At 51.7% G+C, this 16,960-nt stretch overlaps 5 protein-coding genes across 7 annotated transcripts; 3 read left to right on the top strand and 2 right to left on the bottom strand.

Annotated features, from left to right (window-relative positions):
* Positions 1–111: 111 nt before the first annotated feature.
* mRNA-cap (mRNA-capping-enzyme) lies at positions 112–2,668 on the top strand. Its single transcript, NM_132724.3, has 6 exons — positions 112–556; positions 621–1,553; positions 1,616–1,754; positions 1,809–2,082; positions 2,150–2,346; positions 2,414–2,668. Exons 1-6 carry the CDS (start codon positions 353–355, stop codon positions 2,614–2,616), a joined length of 1,950 nt encoding a protein of 649 aa, NP_572952.1. The 5' UTR covers positions 112–352; the 3' UTR covers positions 2,617–2,668.
* A 113-nt stretch (positions 2,669–2,781) lies between these two features.
* Dus2 (Dihydrouridine synthase 2) lies at positions 2,782–4,946 on the bottom strand. Of its 2 annotated transcripts, none has more exons than NM_001298308.1 (3): positions 4,353–4,946; positions 3,329–4,291; positions 2,782–3,261 (listed from the first exon to the last, which is right to left on the bottom strand). In NM_001298308.1, exons 1-3 carry the CDS (start codon positions 4,558–4,560, stop codon positions 3,011–3,013), a joined length of 1,422 nt encoding a protein of 473 aa, NP_001285237.1. In that variant the 5' UTR covers positions 4,561–4,946; the 3' UTR covers positions 2,782–3,010. The 2 variants fall into 2 exon arrangements, with proteins under 2 accessions (NP_001285237.1, NP_572950.2); NM_132722.3 differs by having other exon boundaries at positions 4,353–4,619.
* A 64-nt stretch (positions 4,947–5,010) lies between these two features.
* Positions 5,011–8,521, top strand: Fbxl4 (F box and leucine-rich-repeat gene 4). The gene is made up of 10 exons (NM_132723.3): positions 5,011–5,940; positions 5,995–6,088; positions 6,220–6,427; positions 6,493–7,101; positions 7,164–7,273; positions 7,326–7,490; positions 7,557–7,722; positions 7,784–7,975; positions 8,040–8,109; positions 8,172–8,521. The coding sequence occupies exons 1-10, from the start codon at positions 5,611–5,613 to the stop codon at positions 8,235–8,237; spliced, it is 2,010 nt and encodes a 669-aa protein (NP_572951.1). The 5' UTR covers positions 5,011–5,610; the 3' UTR covers positions 8,238–8,521.
* A 346-nt stretch (positions 8,522–8,867) lies between these two features.
* On the top strand, positions 8,868–14,874 carry CG42271 (uncharacterized protein). 2 transcript variants are annotated; one of them, NM_206711.3, is made up of 9 exons: positions 8,868–9,162; positions 9,375–9,513; positions 9,671–9,829; positions 9,894–10,193; positions 10,768–11,283; positions 11,693–12,242; positions 12,306–13,635; positions 13,697–14,430; positions 14,495–14,874. In NM_206711.3, exons 2-9 carry the CDS (start codon positions 9,393–9,395, stop codon positions 14,625–14,627), a joined length of 3,843 nt encoding a protein of 1,280 aa, NP_996434.2. In that variant the 5' UTR covers positions 8,868–9,162; positions 9,375–9,392; the 3' UTR covers positions 14,628–14,874. The 2 variants fall into 2 exon arrangements, with proteins under 2 accessions (NP_996434.2, NP_996435.1); NM_206712.2 differs by lacking the exons at positions 10,768–11,283; positions 11,693–12,242; positions 12,306–13,635; positions 13,697–14,430; positions 14,495–14,874 and having other exon boundaries at positions 9,894–10,652.
* A 110-nt stretch (positions 14,875–14,984) lies between these two features.
* mRpL38 (mitochondrial ribosomal protein L38) lies at positions 14,985–16,645 on the bottom strand. The gene is made up of 5 exons (NM_078597.3): positions 16,444–16,645; positions 16,217–16,372; positions 15,793–16,150; positions 15,439–15,737; positions 14,985–15,368 (listed from the first exon to the last, which is right to left on the bottom strand). Exons 1-5 carry the CDS (start codon positions 16,592–16,594, stop codon positions 15,082–15,084), a joined length of 1,251 nt encoding a protein of 416 aa, NP_511152.2. The 5' UTR covers positions 16,595–16,645; the 3' UTR covers positions 14,985–15,081.
* Positions 16,646–16,960: the final 315 nt, after the last annotated feature.

The raw sequence follows: 16,960 nt of genomic DNA, 5'->3' as shown, positions 1-16,960 counted from the left end.
AGTGTGACCAATAAGAAATATGAAAAATATATTTAGCAAAAAACGCGATATCTTATATATATATATATCATTTATTTTTATAAAAAGGGAAACAAATAAGATATCGATATTTTTACATATATATTCCACATCTCTAGACAAATCCTACACAGAATTCCCAGGCCCGCGAGTTCTCGCTGCATCTGCATCCACCACAATCTGCACCAGCAATAAACCACCTAACACAAACGCAACGGCGTCGTCCCATCGCTGCGCCCGCCGTTTCCATCGTCGTCAGCAGTAGCAGCAGCAGCAGCAGCAGCAGCAGCAGGAGGAGGAGGAGGAGCAGGAGAGGCGGAGCCACTGTGGCACTATGGCCCTAACTAATCGGGATCGGGAACGGGGCTCTGGTCCATTGCCCAATCGCTGGCTATACTGTCCGCGCAAGAGCGATACCATCATTGCGGAACGCTTCCTGGCCTTTAAGACCCCGCTGAGCAATAACTTTCACGACAAGATGCCCATCGAGTGCACCTTTCAACCCGAGATGCTCTTCGAATACTGCAAAACGCTAAAGGTGAATGCAAACGCAACATCCCCCAATTTCCAACTCACTTATCCAATCCATCTTATGGTTTCAGGTGAAACTGGGCCTCTGGGTTGACCTGACCAATACGAAACGATTCTACGATCGATCCGCAGTGGAGGAGCTCGGCGCGAAATATATTAAGCTGCAGTGCCGTGGACATGGCGAGACGCCATCGCCGGAGCAGACGCACAGTTTCATCGAGATCGTGGACAACTTTATTAACGAACGTCCATTTGACGTTATAGCCGTGCACTGCACGCACGGTTTCAATCGCACTGGCTTCCTGATTGTCTGCTATTTGGTCGAGCGACTCGATTGCTCCGTTTCGGCAGCGCTCGCTATCTTTGCCAGCGCCCGGCCGCCGGGCATCTACAAGCAGGATTACATCAACGAGCTGTACAAACGCTACGAGGACACGAATGCCGCTCCAGCGGCACCAGAACAGCCCAATTGGTGCCTGGACTATGATGATGGCAACGGCGATGGTTTTGTGCAGGACAACTCCTCATCCACGTCACAGCAGGCCGGCGAGCAGGATGACGACGCCGAGGAGGTGGAGGGAGAGGATGCGGGCGGCGACTGTGACGCCTCCACGTCGGACGGTCAGCCGCGTAAGAAGCGACGGCGCGAAATGATCATCAAGAATGCCACCTTTATGGCGGGAGTGCCGGGCGTGCGACAGGTGAGCGATCAGCCGCGACTGGGCGATCTGCAGCGTAAGGTGCAGGACTGGTGCGACTGGAAGAAGAACGGCTTCCCTGGCGCACAGCCCGTCTCCATGGACAGGGAGAACATAAAGCGGCTAAGCGAGATACCGTATCGTGTGTCGTGGAAGGCGGACGGTACACGTTATATGATGCTCATCGATGGAAGGGACGAGGTATATTTCTTCGATCGCAATCACTCCTGTTTCCAGGTGGAGAATGTGACATTTGTGGAGAGCAGGAACCTAAACGAGCATCTCGACGGCACTCTCGTCGACGGGGTATGTGATTCTAGCTGGCACTCCTGATTGCAACTAAATTATCGTTCTATTTGTCCGTTTAGGAGATGGTGCTGGACAAGATCGGCGAGACCGTAACGCCGCGCTACCTCATCTACGACATTGTGCGATTATCGAATCGCGATGTGCGGGACGAGCCATTCTATCCAAATCGACTGGACTACATTAAGACGGAAGTTATAGGTGAGTAATTATTCGATGTTCGTTTATGAAGGACACATCCATATATCGCTGCAGGTCCCCGAATCCTGGGCATGAAGCATGGCATCATCAATCAGCGGCTGCAGGCGTTCAGTGTGCGCGGCAAGGACTTCTGGGACATTTGGATGTCTGCCCGGCTGCTGGGTGAGAAATTCTCGCGGACACTGGCACACGAACCGGATGGCCTCATCTTCCAGCCATCAAAGCAGCCCTACACGGCTGGCACATGCTCCGATGTCTTCAAATGGAAGCCACATGAGCTCAACTCGGTGGACTTTCGGCTGAAGATCATAACAGAGCGCGGCGAGGGGTGAGTTGTAGTGATCTATCCGTTCAACGGGCTCAATTCATACCATGCCATTCTCCGCCTCTGGCAGCTTGCTGACGAAAAAGGTGGGCTTCCTCTATGTCGGCGGACACGATGCACCCTATGGACGGATGCAAAGGTTAACGAAGGAGACCAGAGAATTGGACAACAGAATCGTTGAGTGCACCATGAATCAGTTTGGCAACTGGGACTTTATGCGCGAGCGAACGGACAAAAAGAATCCCAACAGTTATAATACAGCCCGCTGTGAGTAGTAATCTTCACCAGCAGTAGGAGGATCCCTATACTCATTCTCAACTCATCTTAATTTCAGCCGTTGTGGACAGCATAAAGCATCCAGTCACCAAGGAGTACCTACTAAACTTTATCGCAAGCTCTGGCTATCGGAATGATCATGTCATGATGCCGCCGCCGATCAATTCCCATAACCAAAACCACAACCATAACCACTTTTATCCCCATGGTCATGGCCAACACCAGCGTCGTCCCTGCGTGAACCCGACATTAGGAAATTAATCAGAGCGTAATAAAAAAAGAAAGAATAAAATTAATCGTGAGTTATGTACCGAAAAACTGTGTGAACTTGGGTTTTCTTGGATTAGCTGAACTACGAATTACTTAGTACTAGGAGCACTCCAACCAGCTGTACTCCTTATAAACTTAAAACAGCTCATATAATTTATTTATCTAAATACATACATATATTTAAAGCACTGCACACTTGCAGTTTTGTTTATTCAGATGCAAACTTTGTTAACCCAATGGAGGTAGTCCAGATACTGCTCCCAGCACCTAAGGCAGTTGCAACAGCCATTGCAATAATCAAAAAAAAAAAAAACAACTAAATAATGGTGTCCAAAACATAGCCAAAATGGATGACATTTACATAAAACAGGAGGAACTTTGCTGCTCAGTTGAGCAGGCTGCCATTGTCGCGCAGAACCTCCGCCTCCAGCTGGCCAAGATGGAGCAGGGCCACCAGAGCGGCGCCCTGCTCTGCCTGCTTCTTGTTCTTCTCCCAGAAGGAGCTACTAAAGCGCTGGCCATCGTACGTGCAGATGGAGCGAAACAATTTGTCACACTGCTGCGTTTCGTACGCTGGCGGGGATTTGCCAGTTTTGACAGCATGCACATATAGTTGCGTTTTCGGCAGATGATTATCTGTGGCATGAAAAATACCGAATGGGGATGATGGCTATCATGGCAAGAGATTGATCGAAACACTTACCACTGGGATAGGTGGAGCGCAGGAATGGCATGTGTCGGCAAATGATGCCGTCGTACTCGTCCGTTATGGCAATGGCCGCATCCTCCAGCTTCTGTCGCTTGGCCAGCGCCTCCGGTGGCTCCACCTCCGCCCGTCCCGAGTTGCCCATCGTCTTTAGCTCCCGCTGCTTGCGGCGGCAATAGTCGCCCAGCTCCCAGATCTCGCAGATCTGCTGCAGCGTCTGGCACTGAAGGAAACGCTTGCCACGCGGCGTCTCCTGCAGCTCCCTGAGTATGCTCTGCACACAGTACTTGGCGTTATGCGGCGCATTGTCGTAGTCGACGCACAGGCGCAGATACTTCTCGATTAGCTCGTCCATGGGCAGCAGGCCCTCCGGCCTGAAGATGCTAACATTGATCTGTGCCGCACGTGCGACCATCACGCTATCGGCGCCGCATTCCATTTGAAATTTGCGCAGATCATCGTAGCAGTGCATGTTTTTCGAACCACCGTTGGCGATAATCGGTATGTCAACCGCCTGGGCAACGGCACGCAGTACCTCGGGATGGGCAGGATGCTGCGGACGCTCGTCGCGCGTCCTCGCATGAATGCCAATGGCAGCGATGCCCGTGGCGGCCAGTTTCTGCACCAGATCGATTGTACCCTCCACGTCCGGCAGTATGCGTATTTTGCAGGTGACTGGAATGTCCAAGCCGGAGCACAGAGTGCGCAATATGTGTGCCGCCTTGTCGGGATCAGCGAGCAGGGCGGCGCCCATGCCGCCCTTGATGGAGAATTCCTTGGGACAGCCCATGTTTATGTCCAGACCGGAAATGTCGCGCTGCAGCAGCTTGCCCACGGCCAGAGCCCGTCCAGCGTCGCTGGTGCCCATTTGTAGTACCAGCCGTGAGGTTTCCTGGGCGCAGGTGCGGAACACAATCGTGCCATCCGACGGATCCACAAAGTCCACCGTGCCCAGAGCGGCTAAAAGGTATAATGCAAATAGATGAAGTATGCTGAGTTGGCTGGAGCTCTGTCCACTTACGGTTCGGCCTGCGTATGCTCTTGATCAGCTTGATGTCCACCAGCTCCTCGGTGTAAACGATGTCCGCACCCATTTCCAGGGCCAACAGTCGCATGGGCAGCGTGCCCACGCGCACCATTGGCGCCAGTATGAGCTTGTTGCGGTAGTCCAGCCTCTGGCGCGTCTTCATGCTGAAGGACTTCCTTAAAATCGTCGGCAGTCGCAACATGGATTGGAATCGCGGGAATCGAATTCAGCTGTTGCACGCCGTTCAATTTGGGGCCCTCTGCACGTCAGCGCATGGCGGACACTGCACGACACGTGGAGCCGTCATGCAAGGTACTATTTCTACGCCATATAAATATGATTGAATAATTATTGAAGAACTGCATATTCTATGCAGATATGATTTATTTGTGCTAGTGAATATTTTTGCATATTTTTGTTTGATTGTATTCCGCCTACTGAATATTGTTGATTATTATAATGTCTAAAAACAAAAATTTAAATCAGCTGCTTACAAGCTAAAATATAGGCATTGTTAATATTTATCCTGCATATATATACATACCTTTCCTTTGTTCTTATAGCAATTTCGCTTGGTGTGTTTTGGTATTTTCGAAAATATACTTCTGTATTCACGGTCTATTTTTCGATAGATTTTCTCGTTATCGATAGCAGTATTGTTTTTGTCATTTAAACCAAGCAAGCCAAAAGTTTTTTGTTTTTGTTTTGGCACAGAAATTTGCTGAATAACCGCGAATCCTCGAGAGAATTGCCACCCAAGCGCGACACACAGCACAAAGCAGCAGAGGTCAGAGGTCGGCGGACAGCGAACAGAGCAACAAGGCGAGGCGCGAATAAAGCTGCAAACCAAAGAGGACTCCGCAAGTGGCCATTAATTGGATTAGTTGCGCAGAAGAACTAGGAGAACATCGCTAGCCAGAGCCATTAAGGTCTGGCCCAGCAACGTGACCATAGCTAGGCGATCCACGTCGACGGCGCAGCCAAGCTCAATATCCGGATCATCTCGAGGAGCACAATTTGCCCGGACACAGCAGCGGCAATCCTTGGACAGCAGCGGCAGCGGCAGCAGCCAGGCGAGGACGAGCCGAGGAACCGGAGAAACAAGTGGCTCCCGCGACTCTGGCCCATCGGTTATGCCCAACGCGTGCCCTGGTACGCGGTTGGGGAACTGGGACTGGGGCGCAGCCTGCAGGCGGCGGTCGATACACTGAGGCTGACCTACGGCCAGCGCCCACGGCAGCTGGCGCTGGCCATGTCCCTGCTGGCCTACGGCGAACCAGCAGAGTCCAGCGAAACGGACAGCCCGGCGGCGGAGGCGGAGCCGGACGTACTGGTCGATTTTACGGCCATGCTGCAGCGGCAAAGGCAGAACGGCGATTACGGCGGTTGGTTCGGTTGCGACAGCAAAATGCAGACGACGCAATCCGATCAGGGCTACTATCTCGAGCAATATGTGCTGGGCGTGCTCGATTTCAGTTCACAGTATGGCATCGATTACAGCATCTCGTATACGGCGGCCAATGTGATTGGCAGGCCAACGAAATTTCCCGCCTATGGCGATTATCCGGAGACCTTTCCCATGGTGAGTCCATGCAGAAGCATCCGTACACGGTACCCATTCAACTCTCGCCCGCAGCGCACCTACGGCGACTGGTGGCAACGGGCACCGTCCGCCACGCGTGAGATTCAGCCCCAGAATCTGCCGAAGTTGGAAACACATGACTATGTTGGTAAGATGACTAGCTCAAGATAGCCGGATATCACATACCCTTGCACTTGCATCAGAATATCTAGCTCAATTTGCGCAAGGTTGTGATTGCTATAGAATTTCATCATCATAACATTTATTATCGATTTGCAGTTGTTTATTTCGAGGAGTTTGTAGTGCCCACCGAAGTGGCCATCTTTGAGACCTTCAATCCGGGCGCCGTTGTACGCATTTGGGCGTACGGCCTGACCAAAAACTGGACCTGCCTGTGGGAGGCAACGGAAAGCGATCTCTCCCGACCGCCGCCACTGGACTCGCGTCGCTTTGCGCCGTCACTGAAGAAGACCACGATGCTAACGAAGTAAGTAGTGGACAATGGTGGTATCATAACACTGGAATATATAGCACGCACTCTCTTCTTGGCAGAACGCTGCGCATCGATTTCAATCACAGCCGACTCAATTACTATACGGAAATCGATGCCATTATGCTGTGCGGTCGAACGGTCACCAAAACGCAAAACCTACTGGCCAAGCAGCAAATTACGCAGCACAGCCGGACGCTAGTGTCGCCGCCACCGGATGCTATTGGCTCAACGTCCGGCGACGGCAGTGGCGGATCAATTAGCCACAAGCTGCGCACCCTTAAGTTCCAGCCGAATTGCGGCGAAGACGGTGCCACCAAGCTGCACGAGTTCATCAACAACGATCTTAGTCAGTTTCTGGCGGACAATTGTGTGGATGGCGAGGCGGCGGCGCCACAAATCTGTCTAACGGATCTGCCATTCGAGATCCTATTGCGCATACTCAGCTACCTGGACCTGAAGTCGCTGTTCCGCGTGGGTCACGTGTCGCGCACCTTCTACGACATCTCCAGGCATCCGCTGCTCTATGCCGAGATCAGCCTGAAGCCCTACTGGGATGTGGCCAGCTCGGAGCTGTTGTGCACGTTGGCGCGTCGGGCCACCATGTTGCGCAAGTTGGATTTGTCCTGGTGCGGCGGCTTTGGCAATGTCTCGCCCACCGAGTTCAAGAAGTGGTTACATGCTAGCAAATCATACTGAGCTACTAGAACTAAAATTCGAACACTCGTTTCAGATTCCTGACCCAACGCGGCGATAATCTAACCCACCTGCGTCTGAACTCCTGCAAGTTTCTCAATGCCAGCTGCATTGAGAATGTGGGCATTGTCTGTGATAATCTGATAGGTGGGTTTTTCTCGCATCCTTATCGAAGGTTTAACTTAATATTTCGTCGCAGAGTTGAGCCTGCGCAACTGTGCCACTGAACCGCCGCTGTTGAACTTCTCCTGTCTGGCCAATCTCAAGAATCTGGAGCGTCTCGATCTCTTTCAAACGTACTTCGAAACGGAACTGCTGCTCAGCATGCTCGAGGGCAATCGCAAGCTAAAGCATCTGAATCTGGGTGAGCTTCTAGATAGCTTCAGTTTTGTTGCGTTTAACCAATTGCATTTGATGCCCATTGCTCAAGCATTTTGTGGTGTCTCGGTGAACATGGACAATGTGGCCGCCCATTTGGCCACGTACAATACGCAGCTGATCTCGCTGGATTTGTGGAAGGCGCACTTTCTGTCGTCCAGAGGATTGCAATCGCTGGCGCGTCTCCATCAGCTGGAGGAACTGGATCTGGGCTGGTGGTAGGTGTCATGCGCGATGGAATTGCATAATCCTTAAGTTAAACATGTTCTGTTCTTTTAGCATGAGGGAGGCATCGCTCGGAGATGGCCTGTTCCAGCTGCTGTCCAACTGTCCCAAGCTAAAGAAGCTCTTCTTGTCGGCGGTGCGCGGCACCACCGAACGCGATCTCATGCATATTGCCGCGCTGGGCAAGAATCTGGAGCAGCTTGACCTCATGGGCATTCTGAACATAACGCATGAGCGTGTTTATGAGTACGTCTCTCTTCCTTTTTAATCACTTTAAGATCATTAAGCATTCAATTCGATTCGATTTCAGCATTCTGGTCAACTGTCCCAAGCTGCAGTTGCTGGACTTGAGTTTCTGTGACAACATCATGGATCGGGATGTGAGTAGATGTTCGATGGAATTGCACCTTCTATTCCTTAGCTAATTCCATTTGTTACTCAGTTCGATTTGCTGGCGGAATGGTCGCGACAATTTAAAGTGGACATCAAGAGCAGTCGACGTCACTGAACCGGAAACGGAAATGGCGTAATTGAAACCGGAAATGGGACAATCCAGTCCTTGTAGCTACACTAATTATGCCTAGTACAATGCTAAGTGTACTTTTAGATCCCACATATTTGTATGTGACATTCTCCCTCTTCATTTATAGTAAAATGTTATATATATATATGCTGTTATGAATATGAAACATTTGATATTAAGCTGGGCGATTTTTTAATCACTTGAACTAATGCTAAGAATTAGAGAATTATAATACAAAAGTTGCGTATAAATGCACTTGTTTATTGATGAAAATTGGTTTGTTTTAATCTATATGGATATTTATTAATTTCATTTGCTTGCATTAACATTTTAAGCAAGAATTACAATTTCTTATTTTGATTATAAGTATACATCGATACTATCGGTAAATTCTGCCAACAGTGTGACCACACTCTTGCATTGCTCAGCGCTAATTTTCCAATTAGAATAATTTTTGTTATAAAGATGCCATCAAATATGAAATAAATAAATATATATATATTTAAATGAAATATTATATAGGTTGCATTACTAAATTTGCATTTCATCGTAACATTGGAAATCAAGAACTTCCATTCGATACTCACGACCGATTTTGCCACCTCCAGCTGTCATCTCCAACTTATTTTCCAATCAGAAACAGTAGCGCAGTGCGCTTATCAAAATTAGCTGTTAAATTCAATTAGTTGCTTGTATTAATTGCAATCGTGGGCAAGGGGATTCACTCGGAGCGACGGATGACCCAGCTCCTGGCCAGGAGTAGCCCGATTGTGAGTGCCAGCGGAGTGCGGGGCGTTTGGCAGCCAGCTGTGCAGCAGCAGCAGCAACAACAACAATAACAACAAAGTAACGAGGTCGCAGGACCAAAAAAAATAAAGGTGGAGAAGGAGGAGAGGGGGAGGAGCAGAAGGTATGTATGTGTGTGTGTGTGTGTGTACCCAGTTAGGGAGCCGCCTCCTCCACCGGCCACGCCCCCTAGCAGCACGTACACATCGTGTAATTGCCGTGAATTATTGATGTGGCCCGAGCATTCGACGCTTTGCGGGCGTGCCCGTCCATCTATGGAGTTGCTAAACGAGTGGTCCGGCCACCAATTGTGTGGCATTTGTGTATATCCATTAGATCCAGCGATAAGCAGCCATGCGCTTTAACAAGCCGGAACTGAACTCCCTGGCCAGCAATCCAGCAACGCGATTCGACAAGGAGGGCCTGCTCATCATCACCGATCGCCAGGAGGGCTTCCTGTGGCGCTCTAGCGAAGGTATTGATTGCACCACTACCATCTGATCACTCGCATCCATGCACATGCATTAGCAAACACACACACAACCGAACAAAACCAACCACCCACCCACCCACACACAACATCCAATCCTGTCCAGGCACTTGGCTTATGCACCTAATTCTACCGCCCACAGTCAGAGTTGAACGTTGGTGTAAACTGCGTGGAAATTTACTGTTCTACCTCAAGGATAAGGACCCCAAGTCAGCGGTGGCCGGCCTCCTGGTGCTGGAGAACTGTCGTGCGCGCATTCAGAATGAGGAGCGTGATTCCGAGGGCTACGTATTCGATTTAGGTAGGCAACAATGCACAATGATGCTATGCTATGATTACTACTACTAAATGCCTATGTGTTGCAGACTTCAAGGACAGCCCATCGGAACGTTTCATTACACGTTCGTCGGCCGAACGCCTGGCCTGGGTGCAGTGCATCGAGCACGCATCCAGCGAGAAGCTAAACGCGCTCATACGCCAGCTAAAGGAACAGATTGTTAGCCAGAGCCGCCAGCCCAGCAGCGGGGCGTCATCCTCCATGGGCAATCACATTGACCTCGGCATGCCGCTGGAGCAGCAAATGCAGGAGCAGCTACAGCTGCACGGCCAGCCGGCGGAGGAGTTGTCCGTGCCCGTGCCCACGGAGGTGGTGGCGCCGTTTGAAGGTGATCTTATACAGTTCTAACCCAAAAAACCAAATAAGAAAATCCAAAATGAAACGCAAACAATCGGAAAACGCGCGGCGGTCGTTGTTGTTTTTTTAGTTTTGTTAACCAAATATTTGGCCATGTCACTGTTCCACCCACTGCACCACATACCTCTCGCTCACTTCCATGCAACCACATCCGGTTTGAGTTCATTCGATTCCAACGCGTCCAACCAAAGACGTTTCAATCGCAAACATTCGGCTATCGAACTAATATTTCATTTTTCGTTTGTTGCATCGGTTGCATCCAATCGAAATCGATTGAACGCACTAAACCCATGATTTCCATTACTCCATTTTCGAATTTATATGTTGTAAACTTATGTGTAATCCCATCGGGAGCTGGTGTTGCATTGCGTTCCATGTGATTATGAATTTATTCTTGGAATAAACTTTGTTTTGCTAATGAATTTAAACGAAATTAACCAGTTGTTTGTTATTCAATCCCCTCCTGCTTTAGCTGTGCCACCTGCCGTTCTGTAACCATTGCATTCCCCCGCCTGCAATCTGACCTGGTCTGCTCTTACTTACAGAACTCGATCTCTCGGAGCTGCCCATTTGCGAGACGGCGCTCTCCTGTGATACCCTGCCCCTGGACACGCTGGGGCGACCGCCCAATCCGCAGGTGGTGTGCTCGCTGCTGCCGACAGCTGGAGAGGATTGCGTGTGGCGGGAGCACGCGCGCACCGAGCTGCAGGAGCGCACACGTACACCCCAGTTCCTGTGCACGATGCGCTTTCAGCGCAGCGCCGGATTGTCGGCCAGCACACGGCTGCGTTTCAGCGTCTTCGATGTCCGCGAACGGATGACGCTCACCGCCGTGCCGCTGGGCCATGCCGAGGTGGCCCTGGGCGTCATTCAGGACACCAGCCGGCTGCGCCTGCCACTGACATCGCCGCGCGGCGAGTGCGGCTTCATTACGCTGGCCTCCTGGTCACCCGACGCTGCCGTGGAGCCCGGCCAGTCGGGAAATGGTCCGCCGCGTTCCAGCACCCAGCTGTTCGATGGATCGGCTGGCGCCGGTGGAGCCACAACGAGCAGCAGACGAGGTGAGATTTGGGGCACTTATAGACCTTGTGCATAGCAGGGTTCCATTGAAATAGGTGCTTAGGATTCGGGTTTCTTGGAGTATCACTTCGAAAACGACAAGGAAAAGTATACAAAGTGGCACTTTGCGATCGTATTTAGGTTTTCCAGTTTCCAGATAAAGCATTCATTGGTTTTGGCTCGATAAAAGTTCCTAAAACTTAATGTATCTTGTATCTGTAAGCTTCAAAATCTCTCTTTCATTTAAATTGTATCTTGTATCTGTAGAGCTTGAAAATATGTACTGTGTATCTGAGAAGTACTGATAGATATTTCATCAAATATTTCATGACCAAAGTATTTGGCGTTACAAGTTGGTATCTCTTGGATGCCTCTAGCCTAGTGACTACCATATTCTTCCTCCATCCACAGCCCATCGTCGCACCCAGTCGCTGCCACCGAAGCTGGGCGTCCGCCTCTTTGTGCCGCAACAGTGTGGCCTGCAACGGGTGTGCTCCAATCCCCGCCTGCGCACATACCGACTGCACTCGTCGCTGGGTGCGGACATCAGTGTGCAGGAGACGCTGCTGGAGTCGCGCCTCTGCTGCCAGCTGCCCCAGCAGCTGCTCTCCATTTGGATACAGCGCGAGAAGGAGCTGCTGCAGGAGATCTCCGGCATGGGCGAGCTGAGCGGCGAGTGGCGTTGGCGACAGATGAATTTGCTGGAGGAGCATCTACGCCTGCTCAAGGACTACTCGCAGGCCAAGCAGAATATCCAGCAGCTTGCACGCGATGGTGTCTCCTTCAAGCGCTCATCCGCGAAGGCGGACGAGTCGCTGGAGTTTCTGCCGGTCAATCTGCACGTGCAGCGGATGTGGGCGCAGAATGACACGCTGCAGCGACGTGGCCTCCTGGACGTGGTCACCGTGGGCGCCTTCACGCGTCACGATCCCAAGGGACGCAAGTGTGGTGGTCTCATCAAGTAAGATGCACAATATATCAACATTTTGGAGCCAAGACTTCTAAATTCTTTTACTTTGGCCAGACTGCTGCAGGAGAGCAAATCGTGGAAACTGGAGCAGAGCAACGCGTGCAAGGTGCAGGCGGCCAACGATGCCGTCCAGGCCACCAAGCAGCTGCGCAAGGAGATCGTCGAGCTGATGTCACAGCTGTTGCAGTTGGCCAGTCGACGCAGTTCCATGGACATGATGCCGCTATGCAACCAAATGGTGGCACGCACACGCACGCTGCTGAATCTCTGGGAGCCGAGCATCGTCGAGGAGGCGGTGGCCTTTATCGAGCGCCATCGCATCATCGAGGAGCCGGAGAACGTGCTTATGGAGCCGATGTCGCCGTTCCGCAAGATAACCCAACAACTGACCGCGCTGGAACTAAAGTCACCGGAGCTGGAGGACTTTGCCACGCCGGTGGTAGCGCCACCGGATCTCTGGCCACGCGGTCAGCCGCCGCTGATGCGTTCGAACAGTTGGCATCCGAGCAATAGCTCGCCGTCCAGCTCGCTGGACATTCGGGCCATCGATTCGCTGCAGCATGTGGTTAAATGCTACAACGATCACTTGCGCAGCCTGGAGCAGGGCAGGCAACCAGGTCGCCAGGCCGATGATGAGGAGCAGGAGGAGGCCACATATCAGTCGCTGCCTGTTGCATGGCAAACGCAATCGGAGGTCAGCGCAGGCACGCAGATTCCGCCATCGGATAACCCAGCTGATTTATCTGTGCTGCAGCTAATCGATCTGGACGAGATCGGACGGCAGGCGCAGCGACAGCGGCACCATCAGCCACCGGCTGGCTTTCTGGACACCAAGTTGATGAGCTCCTCGCCGTCGGCCAACTATTATCGGCCCACGGAGGAGCCGGAGCCACTGGATCTCACCCAGCTGAATATCGAGGCGAGCGTTATGTGCCTGGTCAGCAAGCTGAAGTTCTTCTGCGGACGCTGCGACAGTCCGGCGATCCGGCTGCGTCATCCGAAGGCGCCCATCAAGCGGGAGGGATTCGCTGTGGCGCCACAACAGGCGCCGGACGTGATAGCGGCCTCGGCAGCCAGCGGCAAGCAGGCACCCAATCTCGCGCTGGATCTCAAGCCGCAGTCCGTGGATAGTGATGGAATCACCACAACCGGCTCTGTGGCCGTAAAGAAGGGCAACAAGTTCACCGACGGCCTGGATCTCTCGATGACCACGGACTGGGCGGCGGAACTGCGTCCCAGCATGCGAAAATTGCGCCACGCCATGGATCGCCTCCTGAAGACCGCACGACTGATGCACTCGGTGCAGCGGCTGCAGCAGGACATGCGCTGCAATCGCCTCCAGGCGAGCATCATGTACCGCAGGGACGTCTGCTTCTCCCAGGCGGTAAGCATAATGTCTTAGATATTCACGTGAAGTTTTCTAAAAATGATCGCTTTCCTATCAGCTAACTGCTCTGGTCAGCTCCTTGATGCTGCGTCTCTGGGGCAGTGAGTTGGACATGGGCTATCTGGTGATGCTGCGCGACCTGGGTCCATTGGCCTACTTCGAGGGCCTGCTAACGCTTTACGGCAACGAGGCGGACATGTGGAGCGACATGTGCATCGCCATTGAGGATCTGTCCGCCGTTAGCTTTCAGCTGGTGCGGGCACAGGGTGAGGTCGCCCAGACGCCCACGCCACGGATTACTGGATCGCGACAAGCGCTGGAGGTGCAACTGCCTGTGCCGGAGCACTCGCTGCCGGGCAATGGCAATTCCATTTCGTTCAAGATTACGCCCGTCTTCTTCAACATCGGCATCAACGAGAAGGCCAGCTTCGCCGAGACGCTGGGTCAGACCAAGGAGCAGCATCGGTCCAACTGGGACAACTACTTGCGGCTGAGCCAGTACTTTGGACGTTACCGGAAGCTGGGACTCGGTTCCGTCGACACTGGCGAATCGCTGCAATCTCTGCTCGGCTTCATGGAGCAGCAGCTGCGTGCCAATGTGTCCAAAAACGTAAAGATTCTGCATCTGGCCGAGGATGCGTGCCGTTTGATGGACGGTCTGCGATTCACCTCGTGCAAGAGCGCCAAGGATCGCACTGGCATGGCGGTCACGCTGGAGCAGTGTCGTGTCCTGGTGCGCGAGTTTCAGCTGCCGGCAAAGCATGTGCCCTACGCGCTCAGCACCATGCGAAGGTGAGTTCGGATTTTGAAATATGTGTATGATTTGGTGATTGCAATCGATGCTACTTGTTTTCAGCGAGGGCACGCGCATGGACAACGTGCTCAAGAACATCGGGAAGCGAAAGTATGCCTTCAATCGAACTCAGGTCTCTTTTCTGCCGGCCATGTACAGGCCGCCAGTTGGTAGTTACGGCAAGGCGCAGACTTAAGAACGCCACTGGGGATATCCGTTGCCGAGTGTTCCATTGGTGGAGATACCGATTTAGATATATCAGCGTAGCAAAGGATAACGTATAAAACTGTGCCAAAAATCCAAAAACAATTTAACCAATTTAGCGCTTGGCAAGCAGAGCGCGCATAACGAATAAGTTAATACGAATAGGTAACTAATTAAATTAGCACATTGAGATGGAGCGTCATTTTCCGGCGACAATTGTTAACGCATCACACGATTCCAATTTCGATTCCGTAGCATGGATCATATGTAATACGTCCTCTTCCCTAAACTTCCCATATTTATATTTAGGCTATATTCCGCGTAGTTATAGTTTGCAGATGAGGCAACCGTGTACTTTAGCAACTCATGTACTTCCAGTGAATAAAAAAACAAAACTTGTTAACCACTATTACACACAAAACTTAACAGCACCCCATTGAGTAGTTCTAGTAGTCCTGCACGCGACCAGTGCCCAGACGCTCCTTCCGAATCTCAGTGCGCAGCCACGAGGGCACATCGCGTATGGGATGGGCATTGGGGTAGCGCAGCGGCTTCTTTGGCCCCTCGAATGGATGCGTTTTGGCCAGCTTGCGCTCCAGATACTCCTTGTTCACCTGCTTCTGATCGCGGTGCTTGTCCATGTACAAATTGAAGGGCTGCTTCAGCGGGAAGAACTTCTGGTCGGTCAGGTACGGCTTGGGGAAGTCGTACTCATAAACGGGCTCTTTGATCTCTGCGCGACAGATGACCAGCATTAGTATGAGCTACGGATTGCTGGTAGAACTATGTACGTTTCTACTTACTCAAGACATCGTGGTAGAACTGCGTCAATGACTCGTCCCAGTTGGTCTGATAGAAGGCCAGGCCAGCCGGCGTCAGTTGCTCCTGGTGCTGACGATAGAAGTCCAGGGTGCTGAAGGTGCGCTTCTCCAGATTACCGTAGTCGGCAGCAGCCAACTGATAAGAGCCGAGATCAAGGCGCGCCTGCTGTTTGTAGAGCACAAAGACCATGCGTTGGTAACCAACGCCGCGCGGCGGGAACGGCGGTAGATACTCGGCGAGAACCTGACCCTCGCTCACCTTGCCGTTGGGTATGTTGGCACTGGAAGAATAGGGATGAATTAGCATAGGATGATGCGTAACAAAACGAAACTTACATGAACCAATGCAGACACTCGGCAGTTCCATTTGTGTAGTGCGCATCGGGATTGCTGGCCACCAGGGTCCAGTAAGTGTCCTGGCCGGCGGCTTGTCCCGTAATGGGATCCACTAGGCCATCGAAATCGATCTGAGGCGCCTTGGCTGCCTCCGTCGGCTTGATAACGTTGCCATTGTAGACGGGTGCCAGGCTATCGCCGTCCAGTTGGTAGCTTATGTTGAGCGGCACGCGGGGCACAAAGTAGGCGCTGCCAAAGAGGTGCTCGAAGATGCCGTAGTGGTCCGCCACCAGGCGAAGATCATGCTGGCCCGTGGTCTTCACATAGGTGCGCTGCACCTTGTCCAAATCGATGATCACTGTGGATAGACAAATAAACAGCAATGAGCACATATACATCAATAGTCCCCAGGATCGCTACTCACGCTTGTTGCTCCGCGCCAGCTGCTCCAGCTGCTTGTCACTGCGCTGGGACTTCAGGTGCTCCAGTCGCTTCTTTAGCTGCGCCGAGCGCGACTCCTTCAGCTGCGGGAAGCCAATGTTGATGCGGGCCACCACCTCCGGATCCTCAACGTTCTCCTCTGCGGAAAGACATCGATGATACGCTGGTTTGTGGGCCGAAAAGTGATCCCGAGTGGTTACATCAACTTACCACGAATCCGCTGCTCCAGAGAACGGGCCACGCCGGGCGGCTTGCCGCGTATGGTGTGTCCTTGCCGTGTGGCAGTCATCAGGACGGCGGCCTGCGCATCACGCACGGCCACAGTTAGGCCACTTTTCATTAACAAATTACTGAAAGACATGGTGTTTTGTAATTTGCCTTGCTTTTCAGGCGGCTCGCGTTTTTCTAGCGTTGCCGGATCGTCGACGAGGTGAAAGGTTGCCAGACTGTGAGCTTGTAGCGCTAAATGGTTTTGATGAGCTTTAAAACTATCGGAATTTAAAATTTTTTTAAAGTAGATAAGTAATTTGGAATAATTAAATAACTCATCGCTTGAATTTATCTTGGAGCAAAAAATCTCTTCATATTGAGCAGGTGAGCAAATGCTTATATCAGATGGTAACTTTTGTTTAGGCCCTGGTCAAAGTTTTTAAATATTATTTAATAGTTGGTCAAGTAACGAACACAAAATTGAATTTTAATGTTAACCATTAAGTAATTAAGGTAC

This window comes from Drosophila melanogaster, chromosome X (assembly GCF_000001215.4).
Source record: "Drosophila melanogaster chromosome X".
In the NCBI taxonomy this organism is placed as follows: Eukaryota; Metazoa; Arthropoda; class Insecta; order Diptera; family Drosophilidae; genus Drosophila; species Drosophila melanogaster.
The sequence above is the reverse complement of the archived record's forward strand: the minus strand, read 5'-3'. Positions and strand labels throughout refer to the sequence as shown.